The sequence below is a fragment of the Carcharodon carcharias genome, chromosome 11 (assembly GCF_017639515.1).
Source record: "Carcharodon carcharias isolate sCarCar2 chromosome 11, sCarCar2.pri, whole genome shotgun sequence".
NCBI lineage: Eukaryota > Metazoa > Chordata > Chondrichthyes > Lamniformes > Lamnidae > Carcharodon > Carcharodon carcharias.
In genome coordinates this window covers 42925542-42942069 of record NC_054477.1, presented here as the reverse complement: position 1 = coordinate 42942069, position 16528 = coordinate 42925542, and the positions used below count along the sequence as shown (strand labels likewise).

The 16528-nt window shown below is 43.0% G+C and overlaps 1 protein-coding gene across 3 annotated transcripts in view; it reads left to right on the top strand.

The window, feature by feature from the left end:
• pds5b (PDS5 cohesin associated factor B) overlaps positions 1 to 16528 on the top strand; it is a 260439-nt gene that overhangs the window by 197113 nt on the left and 46798 nt on the right. For all 3 annotated transcript variants that reach the window (XM_041198849.1, XM_041198850.1, XM_041198851.1), the window contains exon 23: positions 1836 to 1972. In XM_041198849.1, the coding sequence (XP_041054783.1) occupies positions 1836 to 1972 (137 nt within the window). The remainder of the gene's footprint in view (positions 1 to 1835; positions 1973 to 16528) is intronic.

The window sequence follows — 16528 nt, the reverse complement described above, 5'->3', positions numbered from 1 at the left end:
CCTCTCCCTGTTGTTGTGTGCCAGCTTGTCTTGCATGAATAGAGATGGAGAGAATATAAGCAGGATGCCTGCCAGGCCAGATGATAAGTATGCCTGGGATGTGTGGGTGGTGAGTGGTTCCACAGACAGGATGAGGACAATGAAAGTGTGTGTGAGAGACTGAATGATGATGTCCCTTGAACCGGCATGAGTGAGGGACCTGTGGATGTGTGATGGATTTGAGTGAGAAAGTTGCGAGTGATGCGAAAAGTGACATTCCTTGGCAGAACGGAGATCATCATTCATCCTCTTGCGGCATTGGGTAGCTGTCATCTTTTGAAGGACGTTGGCGCTGACCACAACTCCACCACCTCCTAAGCTGAATTAGTGAGGTTGCTGCCCATCCTGCAGCCAGAGTGGGGGTAGAGGACTTCACGGCGAGCCTCCACTGCATCCAAAAGGCACTCAAGGGACACATCATTGAACATAGGGGCTGCGGTCTTTTTGCCTTTCAGGGCCATGCCGTCTTTGCAGTACTCGTGGGCTGGAGCACTGAGATGTGTGCGCGTGGCTAGACATTAAATATGACACCTGGTGCACTGAAGCGGCAAGGTGATGGCGTGGCGGGCAAACGAGAGCCCGCCTGCCATGAAAACGACGGGTTTCCCAGGAATGCATAATTATTGCGGCAGGTTTGGGACGATATGGCGTGTAAAGCCCCCATTGTGGCTGGCAGGTAAAATACTGTTTTACTCACCCTCTACCACACTCAGTGCAAATCTAGGATGATTCTGCCCATTGTGTTTTTACAACATTCTATAAGATAATTAATTAGCTAAATAAAGTAAACCCAAAACAATATTCCCATTTACACCAGGTTAATGGAATCGTACAGGAATTTTACAGCACAAAAGACCATCTGGCTATCATGACTATGATAGCTCTGTGCTAGAATAGTCCAGAACTAACTCCGTTGCTTTTCTTTATCTCTCTTACTCTCCTCTGCTTCAAATATTTACCTGTTTCTCTCTTAAGCTTTGTGCTTTAATGAGAAGATGTTGGTGCTATTAGGATACAAAATGTTGAAATGGACAAGTTCGAGGGGTTGAATGGCCTACTATTATTACGTTAGGTTTGGTATTTTGACACCATAAGATTAAATGAGCTGATTAGATTTCTTTATTTGTCAGTTTGTACCTATTTGGATCCCTTGACTTCAGTTGCCAGATGATTGTAAGCCTGTCAGACAAGTATTTATTTTTTTAAACTGAGCCTGCTATACTGAACAGTCAGAAATGTATTGTTTAGATTTGAATGTAGAAACGCATCTAATCGAATGTATTTTAAACATCCTAACATTAAGGAGCACTTAACCATGTTGATGGTTGAGCAAGTTTTCCTCTCTAAAATGATCATAAACCTTAATCCCTGTATTATGTAAACAATAAATTTCCTCCAAATTAATGCACCGGTTAAGATTGTGAAACAATTACAAGTAGAATCATCTTTAACAGCAACCCTTTAATCGCAATCTACCTTTTTAACGGTGGTCTCCACATAAAGATAGTTGAGATTATGTAGGTGCGTAGCAATAGCTCAGTTCAATCATTGGTAACTAGATATCGAGCTAACCCCACAGATTGTTGCAATGTTCATTGTGGTGGATCTTTTTTAATGCAGTTGCCAACACTAAATGCATAATTTTTGAGTGAATAGTTCATTTACTATTGAATGAATATTAGTTCATTTACTCAAACAATTTGAAGCAGTCATTTTTAGGTAAAGGCTTAATACAAAAATATACATTGAGATCACTTTTTAAAAAATGTTTCAAGGTTGTTTCCTTTATTTTGCAGATACAGGCCATGAAGATGATGGTGCGGTGGTTGATGGGAATGAGGACCAATGTTAATAAATCAGGAACCTCCACCTTGAGACTCCTAACTGCTATACTACATAGTGATGGCGATTTGACAGAACAGGGGAAAATTAGGTGCGTAGTAATCAGTTAAGTTAGTGTAAGTGCTTTTCAGTTAGCTATTGTTTTGTATATTACCTTGCAGGGAGAGTAGATTGTTTTCTTACAAAATTGTGGTTAGAATACAAAACTATGGTCAGTATGAAGCTTAGTTTCCATTTGGTGCCCCATTGATAAAGCATTGATAAATCATAGAATTGTTCTGATGCAGAAGGAGGCCATTCGGCCCATCATGTCTGCATCTCCTCTCTAAAGGAGCATAATGATTTAGTGCAATTCTCCTGCCTTTTCCCCGTACCCTTGCACATTGGTTCTATTCAAATAATCATCTAATGCCCTCTTGAATGCCTCGATTAAACCTGCCTCCACCACACTTCCAGGCAGTGCATTCCAGACTTTTTCACACAGCAAGTGGTTAAAGTTTTTCCTCGTGTCACATTTGCTTCTTGTGCAAGCACTTTAATTCTGTGCCCTCTCATTTTCGATCTTTTTACGAGTGGGAACAGTTTCTCCCTATCTACTGTATCCAGCCCCCTCATAATTTTGAACACCTCTATCAAATCTCCTCTTAGTTGCCTTCTCTCCAAGGAGAATAGTCCTAACTTCTCCAATCTATCTTCATAACTGAAGTTTCTCATCCCTGGAACCATTCTTGTAAACCTCTTCTGCACTCTCTCCAATGCATTCGTATCCTGCCTATAGTGTGGCACCCAGAACTGTACACAGTTCTCCAGCTGAGGCCTAATTCATGTCCGATATCAGCTCAGCATAACCTCCTTGCTCTTGTACTCTATGCCCCTATTAATAAAGCCCAGGATATTATATGCTTTATTAACTGCTCTCTCCACCTGTCCTGCCACCTTCAATGATCTATGTATGTATACACACGAGTCGCTCTGCTCCTGCACCCCCTTAATAATTGTACGCCTTATTTTATATTGTCTCTCCACGTTCTTCTTACCAAAATTCATCACCTCACACTTCTCCACATTGAACTTCATCTGCCAACTATCTGCCCACTCCACCAACTTGTCAATGTTCTTTTGAAGTTCTACACTGTCCTCCTCATGGTTTATAATGCTCTCAAGTTTCGTATCACCTGCAAAATTTGAAATTGTCCTCTGCACACCAAGATCTAGATTGTTAATATATATCAAGAAAAACAAGGGTCCAATACTGACCCCTGCGGAACTCCACTGCAAACATTCCCCCATCCTGAAAAGTATCCATTGACCATCACTATCTCTTTCCTATTACTCAGCCAATTTTGTATCCACATTGCTACTGTCCCTTTTATTCCACGAGCTATAACTTTTCCCAGAAGTCTGTGGCACTGTATCAAATGCCTTTTGAAAGTTCATGTACACCACATCAACAGCATTACCTTCATCAACCCTCTGTTACCTCTTCAAAAAACTTCAAGTTAGTTAGACACAATTTCCCCTTTAGAAATCCATGCTGGTTCTTCCAAATCAACCAATATTTTTCCACGTGACTGATTCTATCTAGAAGCTTCCCCACCACTGAATTTAAACTGACTGGTCTGTAATTGCAGGGCTAATCCTTTCAACCTTTTTTTGAACAAAGGCATAATGTTTGCAATTCTCCAGTCCTCTGGTACCATCCCTGAGTCTAGGGAAGAGTGAAAGATTATGGCCAGTGCCCCTGCAATTTCTACTCTCTCTTTTCCTTCAATATCCTTGGATGCATCTCATCTGGTCCTGGTGTCTTGTCAACTTTAAGTACCAACAGTTTATCTAACACTTCCTCCTTTTCAATTTTGAACCCTTCTGGTGATAGAGTTTCCTCTGTCACCGTGACCTTGATAGCATCTGCTTCCTTGGTAAAGACAGATGCAAGGTTTTCATTTAACACATCAGCCCTACCTCCTACCTCCATATGTAAATTTTCCCTTTTTGGTTCCTAATCGGCCCTATTCTTCCTTTTACCATCCTTTTACTATTTATGTTCCAATAGAAGACTTTGGAATTCCCCTTTATGTTGCCTGCCAATCTTTTCTCATCATCCCTCTTTGCTTCTCTTATTTGCTTTTTCACCTCCCCTCTGAGCCTTCTGTATTCCACTTGGTTCTCGATCGTATTTTCTACCTCACACCTGTCATAAGCACACTTTTCTTCTTTTCCTTCTTAATTTCTATCTCCGTTTTCATCCAGGGAGCTCTGGATTTGTTTGCCCTACCTTTCTCTTTTGAGGGAATATACCTTGACTGTGCCCAAACCATTTCTTTTTTGAAGGTAGCCCATTGTTCAGCTACAGTTTTTCTTGCCAACCTTTGGCTCCAGTCTATCCAGCCCAGCTCCGTTCTTGCCCCATTTTTTTTTTAAGTCATTCGTGGGATGTGGACTTCGCTGACTGGGCCAGCGTTTATTTTCCATCCCTAATTACCCGTGAGAAGATGGTGGTGAGCTGCTGCCTTGAATCGCCGCAGTCCATGTGGTGCAGGTACACCCTCAATGCTGTTAGGAAGGGAGGTCCAGGATTTTGACCCAGCGACACTGAAGGAACGGCAATATATTTCCAAGTCAGGATGGTGAGCGATTTGGAGGGGAACTCCCAAGTGGTGGTGTTCCCATCTACCTGCTGCCCTTGTCCTTCAAGATGATAGTGGTCGTAAGTTTGGAAGGTGCTGTCGAAGGAGCCTTGGTGAATTCCTGCAGTGCATCTTGTAGATGGTACACACTGCTGCTACTGTGCGTCAGTGGTGGAGGGAGTGAATGTTTGTGGATGTGGTGCCAATCTAGCAGGCTGCTTTGTCCTGGATGTGGTCAAGCTTCTTGTGTTGTGGGAGCTGTGCTCATCCAGGCAGGTCAGGAATATTCCATCACACTCCTGACTTGTGCCTTGTTAGCCCAAGCCTGTATATTGTCCAGGTCTTGCTGCTTTTGGGCATGGACTACTTCAGTATCTGAGGAGTCGCGAATGGTGGTGAACATTGTGCAATCACCAGCGAACATCCCCACTTCTGACCTTATGATGGAAGGAAGGCCATTGGTGAAGCAACTGAAGATGGTTGGACCAAGGACGCCAACCTGAGGAGCCCTTACGGTGATGTCCTGGAGCTGACATAACTTACCTCCAACAACCACAAGTCTTCCTTTGTGCTAGGTATGACTCCAACCAGTGGAGAGTTTTCCCCCTGATTCCCATTGATTCCAATTTTGCTCGGGCTCCTTGATGCCACACTGTCAAATGCGGCCATGATGTCAAGGGCAGTCATTCTCACCTCACCTCAGGAGTTCAGCTCTTTTGTCCATGTTTGAGCCAAGGCTGTGTCGAGGTCAGGAGCTGAGTGGCCCTGGCGGAATCCAAACTGGGCATCAGTAAGCAGGTTATTGCTAAGCAAATGCGCTTGATATCACTGTTAATGACACCTTCCATTACTTTCCATGGAGAGTGGACTGATGGTGCGTTAATTGGCTGTGTTGAATTTATGCTGCGTTTTGTGTACAGAGCATACCTGGGCAATTTTCCACATAGCTGGGTAGATGCCAGTATTGTACCTGTACTGGAACGGCTTGGCTGGGGGCACGGCAAGTTCTGGAGCACAAGTCTTCAGTACTATTGCCGGAATATTGTCGGGGCCCATAGCCTTTGATGTATCCAGTGCCTTCAGCCGTTTCTTGATATCACGTGGAGTGAATCGAATTGCCTGAAGACTGGCATCTGTGTTGCTGGGGACCTCCAGGGAGGCCAAGATGGATCATCCACATGGCACTTCTGGCTGAAAATTGTAGTAAATGTTTCAGCCTAATCTTTTACACTGATGTGCTGGGCTCCTCCATCATTGAGGATGGGTATACTTGTGGAGCCTCCTCTTCCAGTGAGTTGGTCAATTGTCCACCACCATTCATGACTGGATGTGGCAGGACTGCAGAGCTTAGATCTGATCCATTGGTTGTGGGATCACTTAGCTCTGTCTATCTCTTGCTACTTAGGCTGTTTGTCATGCAAGTCGTCCTGTGTTATAGCTTCACCAGGTTGACATCTCATTTTTAGGTGTTCCTGGCATGCCCTCCTGCAATCTTTATTGAACTAGGGTTAATCCCCTGGTTTGATGGTAATGGTAGAATGGGAGATATGCCAGGCCATGAGGTTACAGATTGTGTTCGATTACAATCCTGCTGCTGCTGATGGCCCACAGCGCCTCATGGATGCCCAGTCTGAGTTGGTTGATCTGTTCAAATTCTTTCCCATTTAGCATGATGGTAGTGCCACACAACACAATGGAGGGCATCCTCAATGTGAAGGCGGTACTTTGTCTCCACAGTGACTCTGTGCGGTGGCCACTCTGATCGATACTGTCATGGGCAGCTGCATCTACCGCAGGCAGGTTCGTGAGGATGAGGCCAAGTATGTTTTTCCCTCTTGTTGGTTCCCTCACCACCTGCCGCAGACCCAGTGTAACAGCTATAGCATTTAGGACTCGGCCAGCTCTGTCAGTAGTGGTGCTACCGAGCCACTCTTGGTGATGGACATTGAAGTCCTTGCCCAGAGTACATTCTGCACTCCTGCCACCCTCAGTGCTTCCTCCAGGTTTTGGTCAACATGGAGGAGCACTGATTCATCAGCTGAGGGAGGGCGGTACATGGTAATCAGCAGGAGGTTTCCTTCCCCATGTTTAACCTGATTCTATGAGACTTCATGCCCCATTGAAGTCAGCTCTCCCCCATTTAATTAGTCGAACTCCGGATTGCCTATTATACTTTCTTACCTTCATCCTAACCCTTACGATACAATGATCACCTTCTCCTAAATGTTCCCCCACTGACACTTGATCTACTTGGTCCACCTGATTTCCAAGAACCAGGTCCAACAGTGCATCTTTTCTTCTTGGACTAGACATGTACTGCTGTAGAAAATTCTCCTGAACGCAATCTAGGAATGCTCGTCCCTCTCTGTCCTTTACACTACCACCGTCCCAGTCTACATTCAGGTAATTAAAGCCCCCCATTTTAACTGGTCTGTAATGTTTGTATCTCTCTCTAATTTCCCTGCAGATTTGTTCCTCTACATCATTCCCACTAGTTGGCAGTCTATAGACTACACTGAGCAATTTAATGCACCCTTTTTGTTCCTTGACTGTAGCCAAATTGATTCTGTTTTGAACCCTCTGGGACGTCCTCTTTCTCCAGCACTGTATTGATCTCCTTGACCAATACTGCTTTCCCTCCTCCTTTCCTTCCTTTCCTATCTTTTCTGAACACCTTGTAACAGGAATATTTAACACCCAGCCCTGCCCTTCCTTGAGCCAGGTCTCTGTTATCGCCATGGCAATCTGTGTTTGTTACTCCCCAATCTTATTTACTATACTCCCTGCACTCACACACATGCACAGTAACCCTGATTTAGACTTCATGACTTTTACCCTTACTCTGACTCCACCCATTAACTTACTATTCTCTATACTCATGCTATCTGTCTCTCCCAGTATTTTGTGCACCCTGGTATTCCTCTTGACTATTCTCTTCTGGTTCCCGCACCCCTGCCGAGTTAGTTTAAAGTCCCCCCAACAGCACTAGCAAAGCTCCCTGTAAGAAACTCAGCCCTGGCTTGGTTTAGGTGCAACCCATCCAGCTTGTACAGGTGCTATCTTCCCCAGAGCCTGTCCCAGTGTCCCAGGAATCTAAAGCCCTCCCTCCTGCACCATCTTTCCAGCCGCACATTCATCTGCCTTATCCTCCTGTTTCTGTACGTGCTCGCACGTGGCACTGGGAGTAACCCAGGGATTACTACATTTGAAGTCCTGCTTGCTCCCTCACTGATCCGCTGCCTCTCCAATTCCAAGGTAACATGAACTGGTGATAACTTGACCGATAGAAATAGTGGGAAAGGAACATAGACTCATTGCATTAACTATTTTATGGCAAGTTGGTGAACAAGTTCAACAGACAATTCAGTGAAACAGTGGAGTTGAGTAACATGGAAGAAATTGAGGCGTTTAATTGATAGGTACTCAAAGGTGTCATGAACCATAGCCCACATGAGGGGAACTTTTAATAGTCAAGTTAATAGCTCATGTCCCCATGCCAACCTGTGGCACATCCATCTCATTATTTCTATACAATGTATAGTGGGTCACTGGATCCTGTGGTGACAATAGGATGTGTTTTTTTAAAAAAGCTTTCAAAAGGACAGCCATTCATTCATAACTCTCCACTATGTTTTTATAAAAGCCCTTTTGCTACAGGCCAACAAAAATGTCAATCATCCAGACTCTTTGTTTCAATAGCTGAATCTGCAAGAACTTGAAACCTCTTAACCTTGTGTAAATTAACATTCTGAAATTGACAGCAGAGAGCCAAAGCTGTCAATCAAGCAATGTTTTCTCTGGGGCTTGGTCTAATGGATGCCTGCAATGCATAATAAAGCTTGGCTGTTGAAACACCTGTAGCATTGGTTGGACACTGTGAAATTCATAGTGCAATTCCTCAGGGCATGTTTAACTGCAAACTCAGACTTTCAGTTTGTGAGCATGCTTTGCCTTGCAAGATCAGGAATTTCCAGAGACATGCATATATTCTGGATGCAAACCAATTATATTGCTTAAAAGATTGCAGAATTTGGATGTAAGATAAACATGTAATTCGATATGCTCAAGACTTCACAATCTATTACAGTTGTCCATCAAAGCCCTTGCCCATAAAGCTAACCTTACCCCCAACTCTCAAATGCAAGTACCTCCAATTGTATTTGCTTACAGGATATCTTTACATGAAAAAGATAGAATTAAACGCTCTTTATCAGAATGCACGTAGCATTTGTAATGAGATAGATGACTTGATAGCTCAAGCAGAAATAAATAAGTATGATATGATAGCTATTTCAGGGATGTGTTTGCAAGATAACCAAGGTTGGGAACTGAATATTCAGTGTACTTATCCTTTCTTCCTATCCTTCAGAAATGTCGAGTTGGGGTGGCTCTGTCACAAAAGTTGAGATCAATACAATAGTGAGAAATGGCCTTAGCATTGAAGATCAATATGTAGAATCAATTTCAATGTAGAATCAGTTTGGGTAGAGCTTAGAAATGGCAAAGAAAAGGAGTCACTGGTGGGAGCAGTTTATAGGCCCCCGAGCAGTAATTATACTTCAGGAAAGAGTATAAATCAAGAAATAATGGGGGCTTCTAAGAAAGGTACTGCAGTAATTGTGGGTGATTGTAATCTTTATATAGACTAGACGAATCAAATTTGCAAAGGTAGTCTGTAAGATGAGTTCATAGAGTATCGTCAGGACAGTTTCCTAGATTGATTATGCATTGGAACCAAGCAGGGAATGGGCTATTTTGACATGATAATATGTAATCGGACAGAATTAAGCAATAACCTGAGGGTAAAGGACCCAGACCTACAGCAATGTGTTTGACTCTTAAATGTGCTGTGAAATGGCCTAACAAGCCACTCAGTTGCCCCACTAAGCCAAGGAATCAACCCTGGTTAAATGAAGAGTTCAGGAGGGCATGCCAGGAGCAGCACCAGGCATATCCAAAAATGAGGTATCAACCTGGTGAAGCTACAACACAGGACTACTTGTGTGCCAAACAGCATAAGCAGCAAGCGATAGGTGGAGTTATGTGATTCCACAACCAATGGATCAGATCTAAGCTCTACAGTCCTGCCACATCCATTCGTGAATGGTGGTGGACAATTAAACAACTCACTGGAGGGGGAGGCTCCACAGGTATCCCCATCCACAATGGCGGAGCCCAACACATAAGTGCAAAAGATAAGATCGGAGCATTTGCAACAGTCTTCAGCCAGAAGTGCTGAGTGGATGATCCATCTCAGCCTCCTCCGGAGGACCCCAGCATCACAGATGCCAGAATTCAGCTAATTCAATTCACTCCATGTGATATTGAGAAATGGTTGAAAGCACTGGATACCGCAAAGGCTATGGCCCCTGATGGCAATAATACTGAAGACTTGAGTTCCAGAATATGCTGCACCCCAACCAAGTTATTCCAGTACAGCTATAACACTGGCATCTACCTGGCAATGTGGGAAATTGCCCAGGTATGTCCTGTCCACAAAAAGCAGCACAAATTCAAACCGGCCAATTATCGTACCATCAGTCTACTCTCCATCATCAGAGAGGTAGTGGAAGGGGTCACTCAGCTCCTGACCTCATTGCAGGCATAGTTCAAACATGGACAAAAGAGCTGAACTCCAGAGGTGATGTCAGAATGACTGCTCTTGATATCAAGGCAGCATTTGACAAGAGTGTGGCATGGCATCAAGGAGCCCAAGCAAAACTGGGGTCAATGGGAATCGGTGCGGGGGGAAGCTCTCTGCTGGTTGCCTAACACAAAGGAAGATGGTTGTGGTTGTTGGAGGTCAATCATCTCAACTCCAGGACATCCCTGCAGGAGTTCCTCTGGTTAGTGTCCTAGGCCCAACCATCTTCAGCAGCTACATCAGTGACCTTCCTTCCATCACAAGGTCAGAAGTGGGGATGTTCGCTGATGATAGCATACTGATGAGTACACAATGTTCAGCACCATTGGCGACAACTCAGGTATTGAAGCAGTCCATGTCCAAATGTAGCAAGACCTGGACAACATCCAGGCTTGGGCTGACAAGTGGCAGGTAACTTTTGCGCCACACAAGTGCCAAGTAATGACCATCTCCAACAAAAGAGAATCTAACCAAAGATAAAATTAAAATATTACAGATGCTGCAAATCTGAAACAAAAACTGAAAATGCTGGAAAAACAAGGTCCATCAGCATCTGTGGAGAGAGAAACAGAGTTGACGTTTCGAGTCGCTATGACCCTTCAGTGCAATTAATAATCTAACCATCCCCCCATGACATTCAATAGCATTACCATTTCTGAATCCCCCCAGCATCAATATCCTGGGGATTACCTTTGACCAGAAACTGAACTGGGCTAGCCATATAAATATTGTGGCAACAAGAGCAGGTCAGAGGTTTGGAATCCTGCACTGAGCAACTCACCACCTGATCCCCCAAAGCCTGCCCACCATCTACAAGGCACAAGTCAGGAGTGTGATGGAATACTCTCCACTTGCCTGGATGAGTGCAGCTCCAACTACACTCAGGAAGCTTGACACCGTCCAGGACAAAGCTGCCTGCTTGATTGGCGCCCCATCCACAAACATTGACTCCCTCCACCACTGACACATAATGGCAGCAGTGTGTACCCATCTACAAAATGCACCGCAGGAACTCACCGGTGCCCCTTAGACAGCACCTTCTAAGCCCATGACTGCTACCATCTATAAGGACAAGGGCAGCAGACACATGGGAACATCACCATCTGGAAGTTCCCCTCCAAGCCAATCACCATCCTGACTTGGAAATATATCATTGTTCTTTCACTGTCACTGGTTCAAAATCCTGGAACTCCTCCCTAACAGTACTACACTACATGGACTTCATGCAATTCAAGAAGGCAGTTCACCACCATCTTCTCAAGGGCAATTAGGGTTGGGCAATAAATGATGGCCTAGTTAGCAATGCCCACATCCCATGAATGAATAAATAAAATTCTCTAAGCAAGAGTGATCATAACATGATAGACTTTCACATTCAGTTTGAAGGTGAGAAAATTGGGTCTGAAACTAGTGCCTTAAACCTAAATAAAGGCAATTACAAGAGCATGAAGGCAGAGTTAACTAAAGTGGATTGGGAAAATAAGTTAAAAGGCAAGATAGAGAAGCAGTGGCAGACACTTAAGGAGGTATTTCATACCTCTCAACAAAGATATATTCCATTGAGAAAGAGACTCTGAGAAGTATGCATCATCAATGGCTAACTAAGGAAGTTATAGATGGAATCAAATTGAAAGAACAGACTTACAATGCAGCAAAGATTAGTGGTTGGCCGGAAGATTTGGGAAATTTTTAGAAACCAACAAATGACGACTAAAAAAATCCTTAAGAGGGAGAAATTTGAGTATGAGAGAAAAAACTAGCAAATAATAAAAATAGACAGGAAAAGGTCCTACATGTATATAAAGGGGAAGTAAATGTTGGTTCCTTAAAGGATGAGACTGGGGAATTAATAATGGGATGCAAGGGAATGGCAGAGGCTTTGAACAAGCATTTTGTATCTGCGCTCACAGCAGAAAACACACAAATCTTGCCAAATATAGTAGAAAATGAAGAGGCAAATGGGAGGGAGGAACTTAAAACATTCATGATCACTAGAGAATAAGTATTAGAAAAACAAATGGACTAAAGGCTGACAAGTCTCCATGGACCAGGTGGTCTGTATCCAAGAGTTTTAAACAAAATAGTTGCAGAGATAGTGGAAATGTCCTAGCGGATTGCAAAACAGCAAATGTTTCACCTCTTGAAGAAAGAAGGGAGACCGAAAAAGGGATCTATAGGCCAGTTAGTGTGACATCCATCATTGGGAAAATGCTGGAAATGATTATTAAGGAAGTAGCATGACATTTAGAAAATTATAATACAGTCAAGCAGAGTCAACATGGTTTTGTGAAAGGGAAATGATGTTTGACGATTTATTAGATTTCTTTGAGGAAGTAATAAGCAGGGTGTATAAAGAGGAACCAGTAGATGTAGCGTTTTTGGATTTCCAAAAGGCATTCGGTATGGTGCCACATAAAAGTTTACTGCAAAGTTAAGTGCTCATGGTGTTGTGGGGGGTGAGCTATTATCTTGGATAGAGGATTGGCCAACAGAAAGCAGAGTGGGGCTAAATGGTAGTTATTGGCCAACTGTAATGAGTGAAGTGCTGCAGGGATCAGTGCTGGCGCCTCAATTATTAACAATCTTTATTAATGTCTTGGATGAAGGCATTGACTGTATTATTGTAGCCAAATTTGCTGTTGATACAAAGATAAGAAAGCAAGTTGTGACAAGGATATAGGAAAGCAAGTTGTGACAAGGATCCAAAGAGTCTGCAAAGGGCTATAGATAGGTTAAGCAAGTAGGCAAAAATTTGGCAGATGTAGTATAAGATGGAAAATATGAGGAGGGGAAATGAGAGGTTGGCCACTTTGGCAGGAAGAATAGAAAAGCAGAATATTTTTTAAATGGAGAGAGAATGCAGAATGCTACAGTGCAGAGGGATCTGGGTATCCTTGTACATGAATCACAGGAAGTTAGCATGCAAGTATAGCAAGTAATTAGGATAGCTAATGGAATGTTGCCATTTATTATAAGGGGAATGAAGTATAGAAGTCGGGAAGTTTTGTTACAACTGTACTGATGAGACCACAGCTAGAGTACTGTGTACAGTTTTCGTCTCCTTACTTAAGAAGGAGGAGGCCAGTTAGCTCAGTTGGCTAGATGGTTAGTGTGCGAGACAGAATAATGCTAACACGATGTGTTCGATGCCTGTTCCCATTGAGGTAAGCCTCTGACCTGCCTCCTCGCGCTGTACGAGTGTGGAAAGCAATGAAGAACGACTACTGAAATAAATTGGGCAAGGAAATAATTCAAGATGAAGCATCAGCAGATAGTGAGCTGTTTTTGGGCAGAGCACACTTGAATGAATGAAGAAGGGATAAACTTGCATTGGAGACAGTTCTGAGGTTTCACTGAGTTGATTCCTAGGTTGAAGGAGTTGTCTTATGAGGAAAAGTTGGACCTATACTCATTGGAATCTAGGAGAATGCAAGGTGACCTTATTAAAGCAGAAGATTCTGTGGGTCTTTGACAGGGTAGATACTGAGAGTATGTTTCCCCTCATGGTGGAATCTAAAACTAGGATGCATAGTTTTAAAAAGAAGGGGGTCTCCCTTTTAGGACGGAGATGAGAAATTTTTTCTGAGGGTCATTAATGTTTGGAATTCTCTTCCCTAGAGAGAGTGGAGGCAAGATCATTGAATATATTCAAACTGAGTTAGATAGACTTTTGATCTATGAGGGAGTCGAAGGTTATGGGGGGGCAGTCAGGAAAGTGGAGTTGAGGCCACAATCCGATCAGCCATGATCTCATCGAATGGCAGAGCAGTTCTGAGGGGCCGATTGGCTTACTGCTGTTCCTATTTCTTATGGCCTTATTATTGCGACTTGGCACACTGGAAAAGAATGTGATTCTTGTGTTTTATTACAAGGACTTAAAAAAAAAATCCTTCCTCAGATCTGCTCACTTTTATTTTCAATTTCTTTGAATTGATTTTTATGGTATAAATTTAAGTCACTTGGTGTACAAGGCACAGGTTCAAAATTTGAAGATAATGCAATACTTGGAAGTATTGTGAACTGCGAGGAAGATAGTGTGGAACTTCAAAAGGACATAGGTTGGTGGAATGGGCAGACAAATGGCAGATGAAATTTAACACACAGAAATGCAAACTGATTCATTTTGGTAGAAAGAATGTGGAGAGACAATGTAAAATAAAGCGCACAATTCTAAAGGGGGCATGCATGAACAGAAGTGCCTTGCTGTATATGTGCATAAATGATTGAAGGTGGCAGGACAGGTTGAGAGCGCTGTTAAGAAATAACATAAGAAATAGGAACAGGAGTAGACCATCGGCCCTTTGAGCCTGCTCCACCATTCAATAAGATCAGGGTGATCGTCTTGTGTTTCGATTTCCACATTCCCATCTAACCCTGATAACCTTTTGATTCCCTTGCCTAACAATCTATCTACCTCTGCCTTAAAAACATGCAATTACCCCGCCTCCACCACCTTCTGATGCAGAGAATTCCAAAGTCGCACAACCCTCTGAGAGAGAAATTCTCCTCATCTCTGTCCTAAAAGGGTTTGATTTTAAAAGTGTTCCCTAGTTCTGGACTCAACCACCAGAGGAAACATCCTTCTGACGTCCACCTTGTCAAGGACATTCAAGATCTTGTATACTTCAATCAAATCACCCCTCACTCTTCTAAACTCCAGTGGAAACAAGCCCAGTCTGTCCAAACTTTCCTCATAAGACAACCCACTCATTCCAGGTATCAATCTAGTAAACCTCCTTTGAACCGCCTCCAATACATTTACATCCTTCCTTAAATAAGGAGACCAAAACTGCACACAGTATTTGAGGTGCAATCTCACCAATGCCCTGTATAACTGAAGCATGACATCTTTACTTTTATGTTCAATCCCTCTCGTGATAAAGGATGGCATTCCATTAGCCACCTTAATTATTTACTGTACCTGCATTCTAACTTTTTGTGACTCATGTACTAGAACAAATAGATCCCTCTTCAATTTAGTGTTATGCAGCCATTCTCCATTTAAGTAGTACTGTTTTATTTTCTTCCTGCCAAAATGAACAGCTTCACATTTTCCCACATTAAACTCCATTTGCCAGATCTTTGCCCACTCACTCAACCTATGTATATCCATCTGCAACCTCCTCATGTCCTCTTCATACTTTCCTACCTATCTGTGTCAAATGCAAATTTAGCTACCATGTCTTTACTCCTTTCATCGAAGTCATTGAGTCATTGATGTAAATCATAAAAAGTTGAGGCCCCAGTACAGACTCCTGTGGGACTCCACTCGTTAATAAAGCATTCAGCTTCCTAGGCTTTATCAATAGGGGCTTGGAATAAAAAAGCAAGGAAGTTATGTTAAACCTGTATAAAACACAATTGTTCGGCCTCAGCTGGCCGATTGCATCCAGTTCTGGGTGCCACACTTTAGGAAGGATGCAATGACATTAGAGAGGGTGCAGAAAAATTCCAGGGATGGACTTCAGTTATGTAGAAAGATGGGAGAAGTTGGGATTCTTCTCTGTAGAGAAAGAAGGTTGAGAGGAGATTTGATAGAGGTATTCAAAATCATGAAGACTGTGGGCGGAATAGATAGGGAGAAACTGTTCCCATTGTTGAAAGGTTTGAGAACCAGAAGGCACTGACTTAAGGCAACTGGCAAAAGTGGCAATGACAAAGTGAGGAAATGCATTTTCATACAACGAGTGGTTAGGATCTGGGACACACTGAGAGCATGGTGGAGGCTGGTTCGATAAAGGCATTCAAGAGGGAATTGGATTGTTATCTGAAAAAAGAATGTTCAGGGTTACAGGGAGAAGGCAGGGGAATGGCCCTAGGTGAATTGCTTTTTCAGCAAAACTAGCACAGACACAGCAGGCCAAATGGCTTCCTCCTATGCTGTAACCATTCTGTGGTTCTGTTTTGAAGTCACCCTAAAAATTGAAAAGGTTCCTTGAATACAGGTTCTTAACCTGCTGTTAATGTACATGAATGATGGTTAAATTGAGTTGAAACTTACTGTCTAGTGTGGGTTCAGTGCTTTCCTTGATTGGCTTGTTTAAGCTGATTTATAGCCATTTTAAGTTTAGGTGTATTCAAATGAGATTGGGAAGGGTACATAGACATAAGTTGGTATCAACAAAATGCATACGAGTTCTAACTTATTGTGCCTGCGAAAGAAACTCTGGGCTCCCACTTCAGAGAGCTATTTTTTGGTGGGGAACTGGAGTGCTGTATTACTCTGTTATGCTGGCTAGAAACTGAAGTACCACTACCCAAATTTCATTTGATGCACTTATTGGACGGAGAGAGGAGACATACCATTGGGCTCAATTCCAGCCTAGTTCATAGCAGGCTGTGCCTTCGCTTAACTGCATCTGACATACTCGTGATT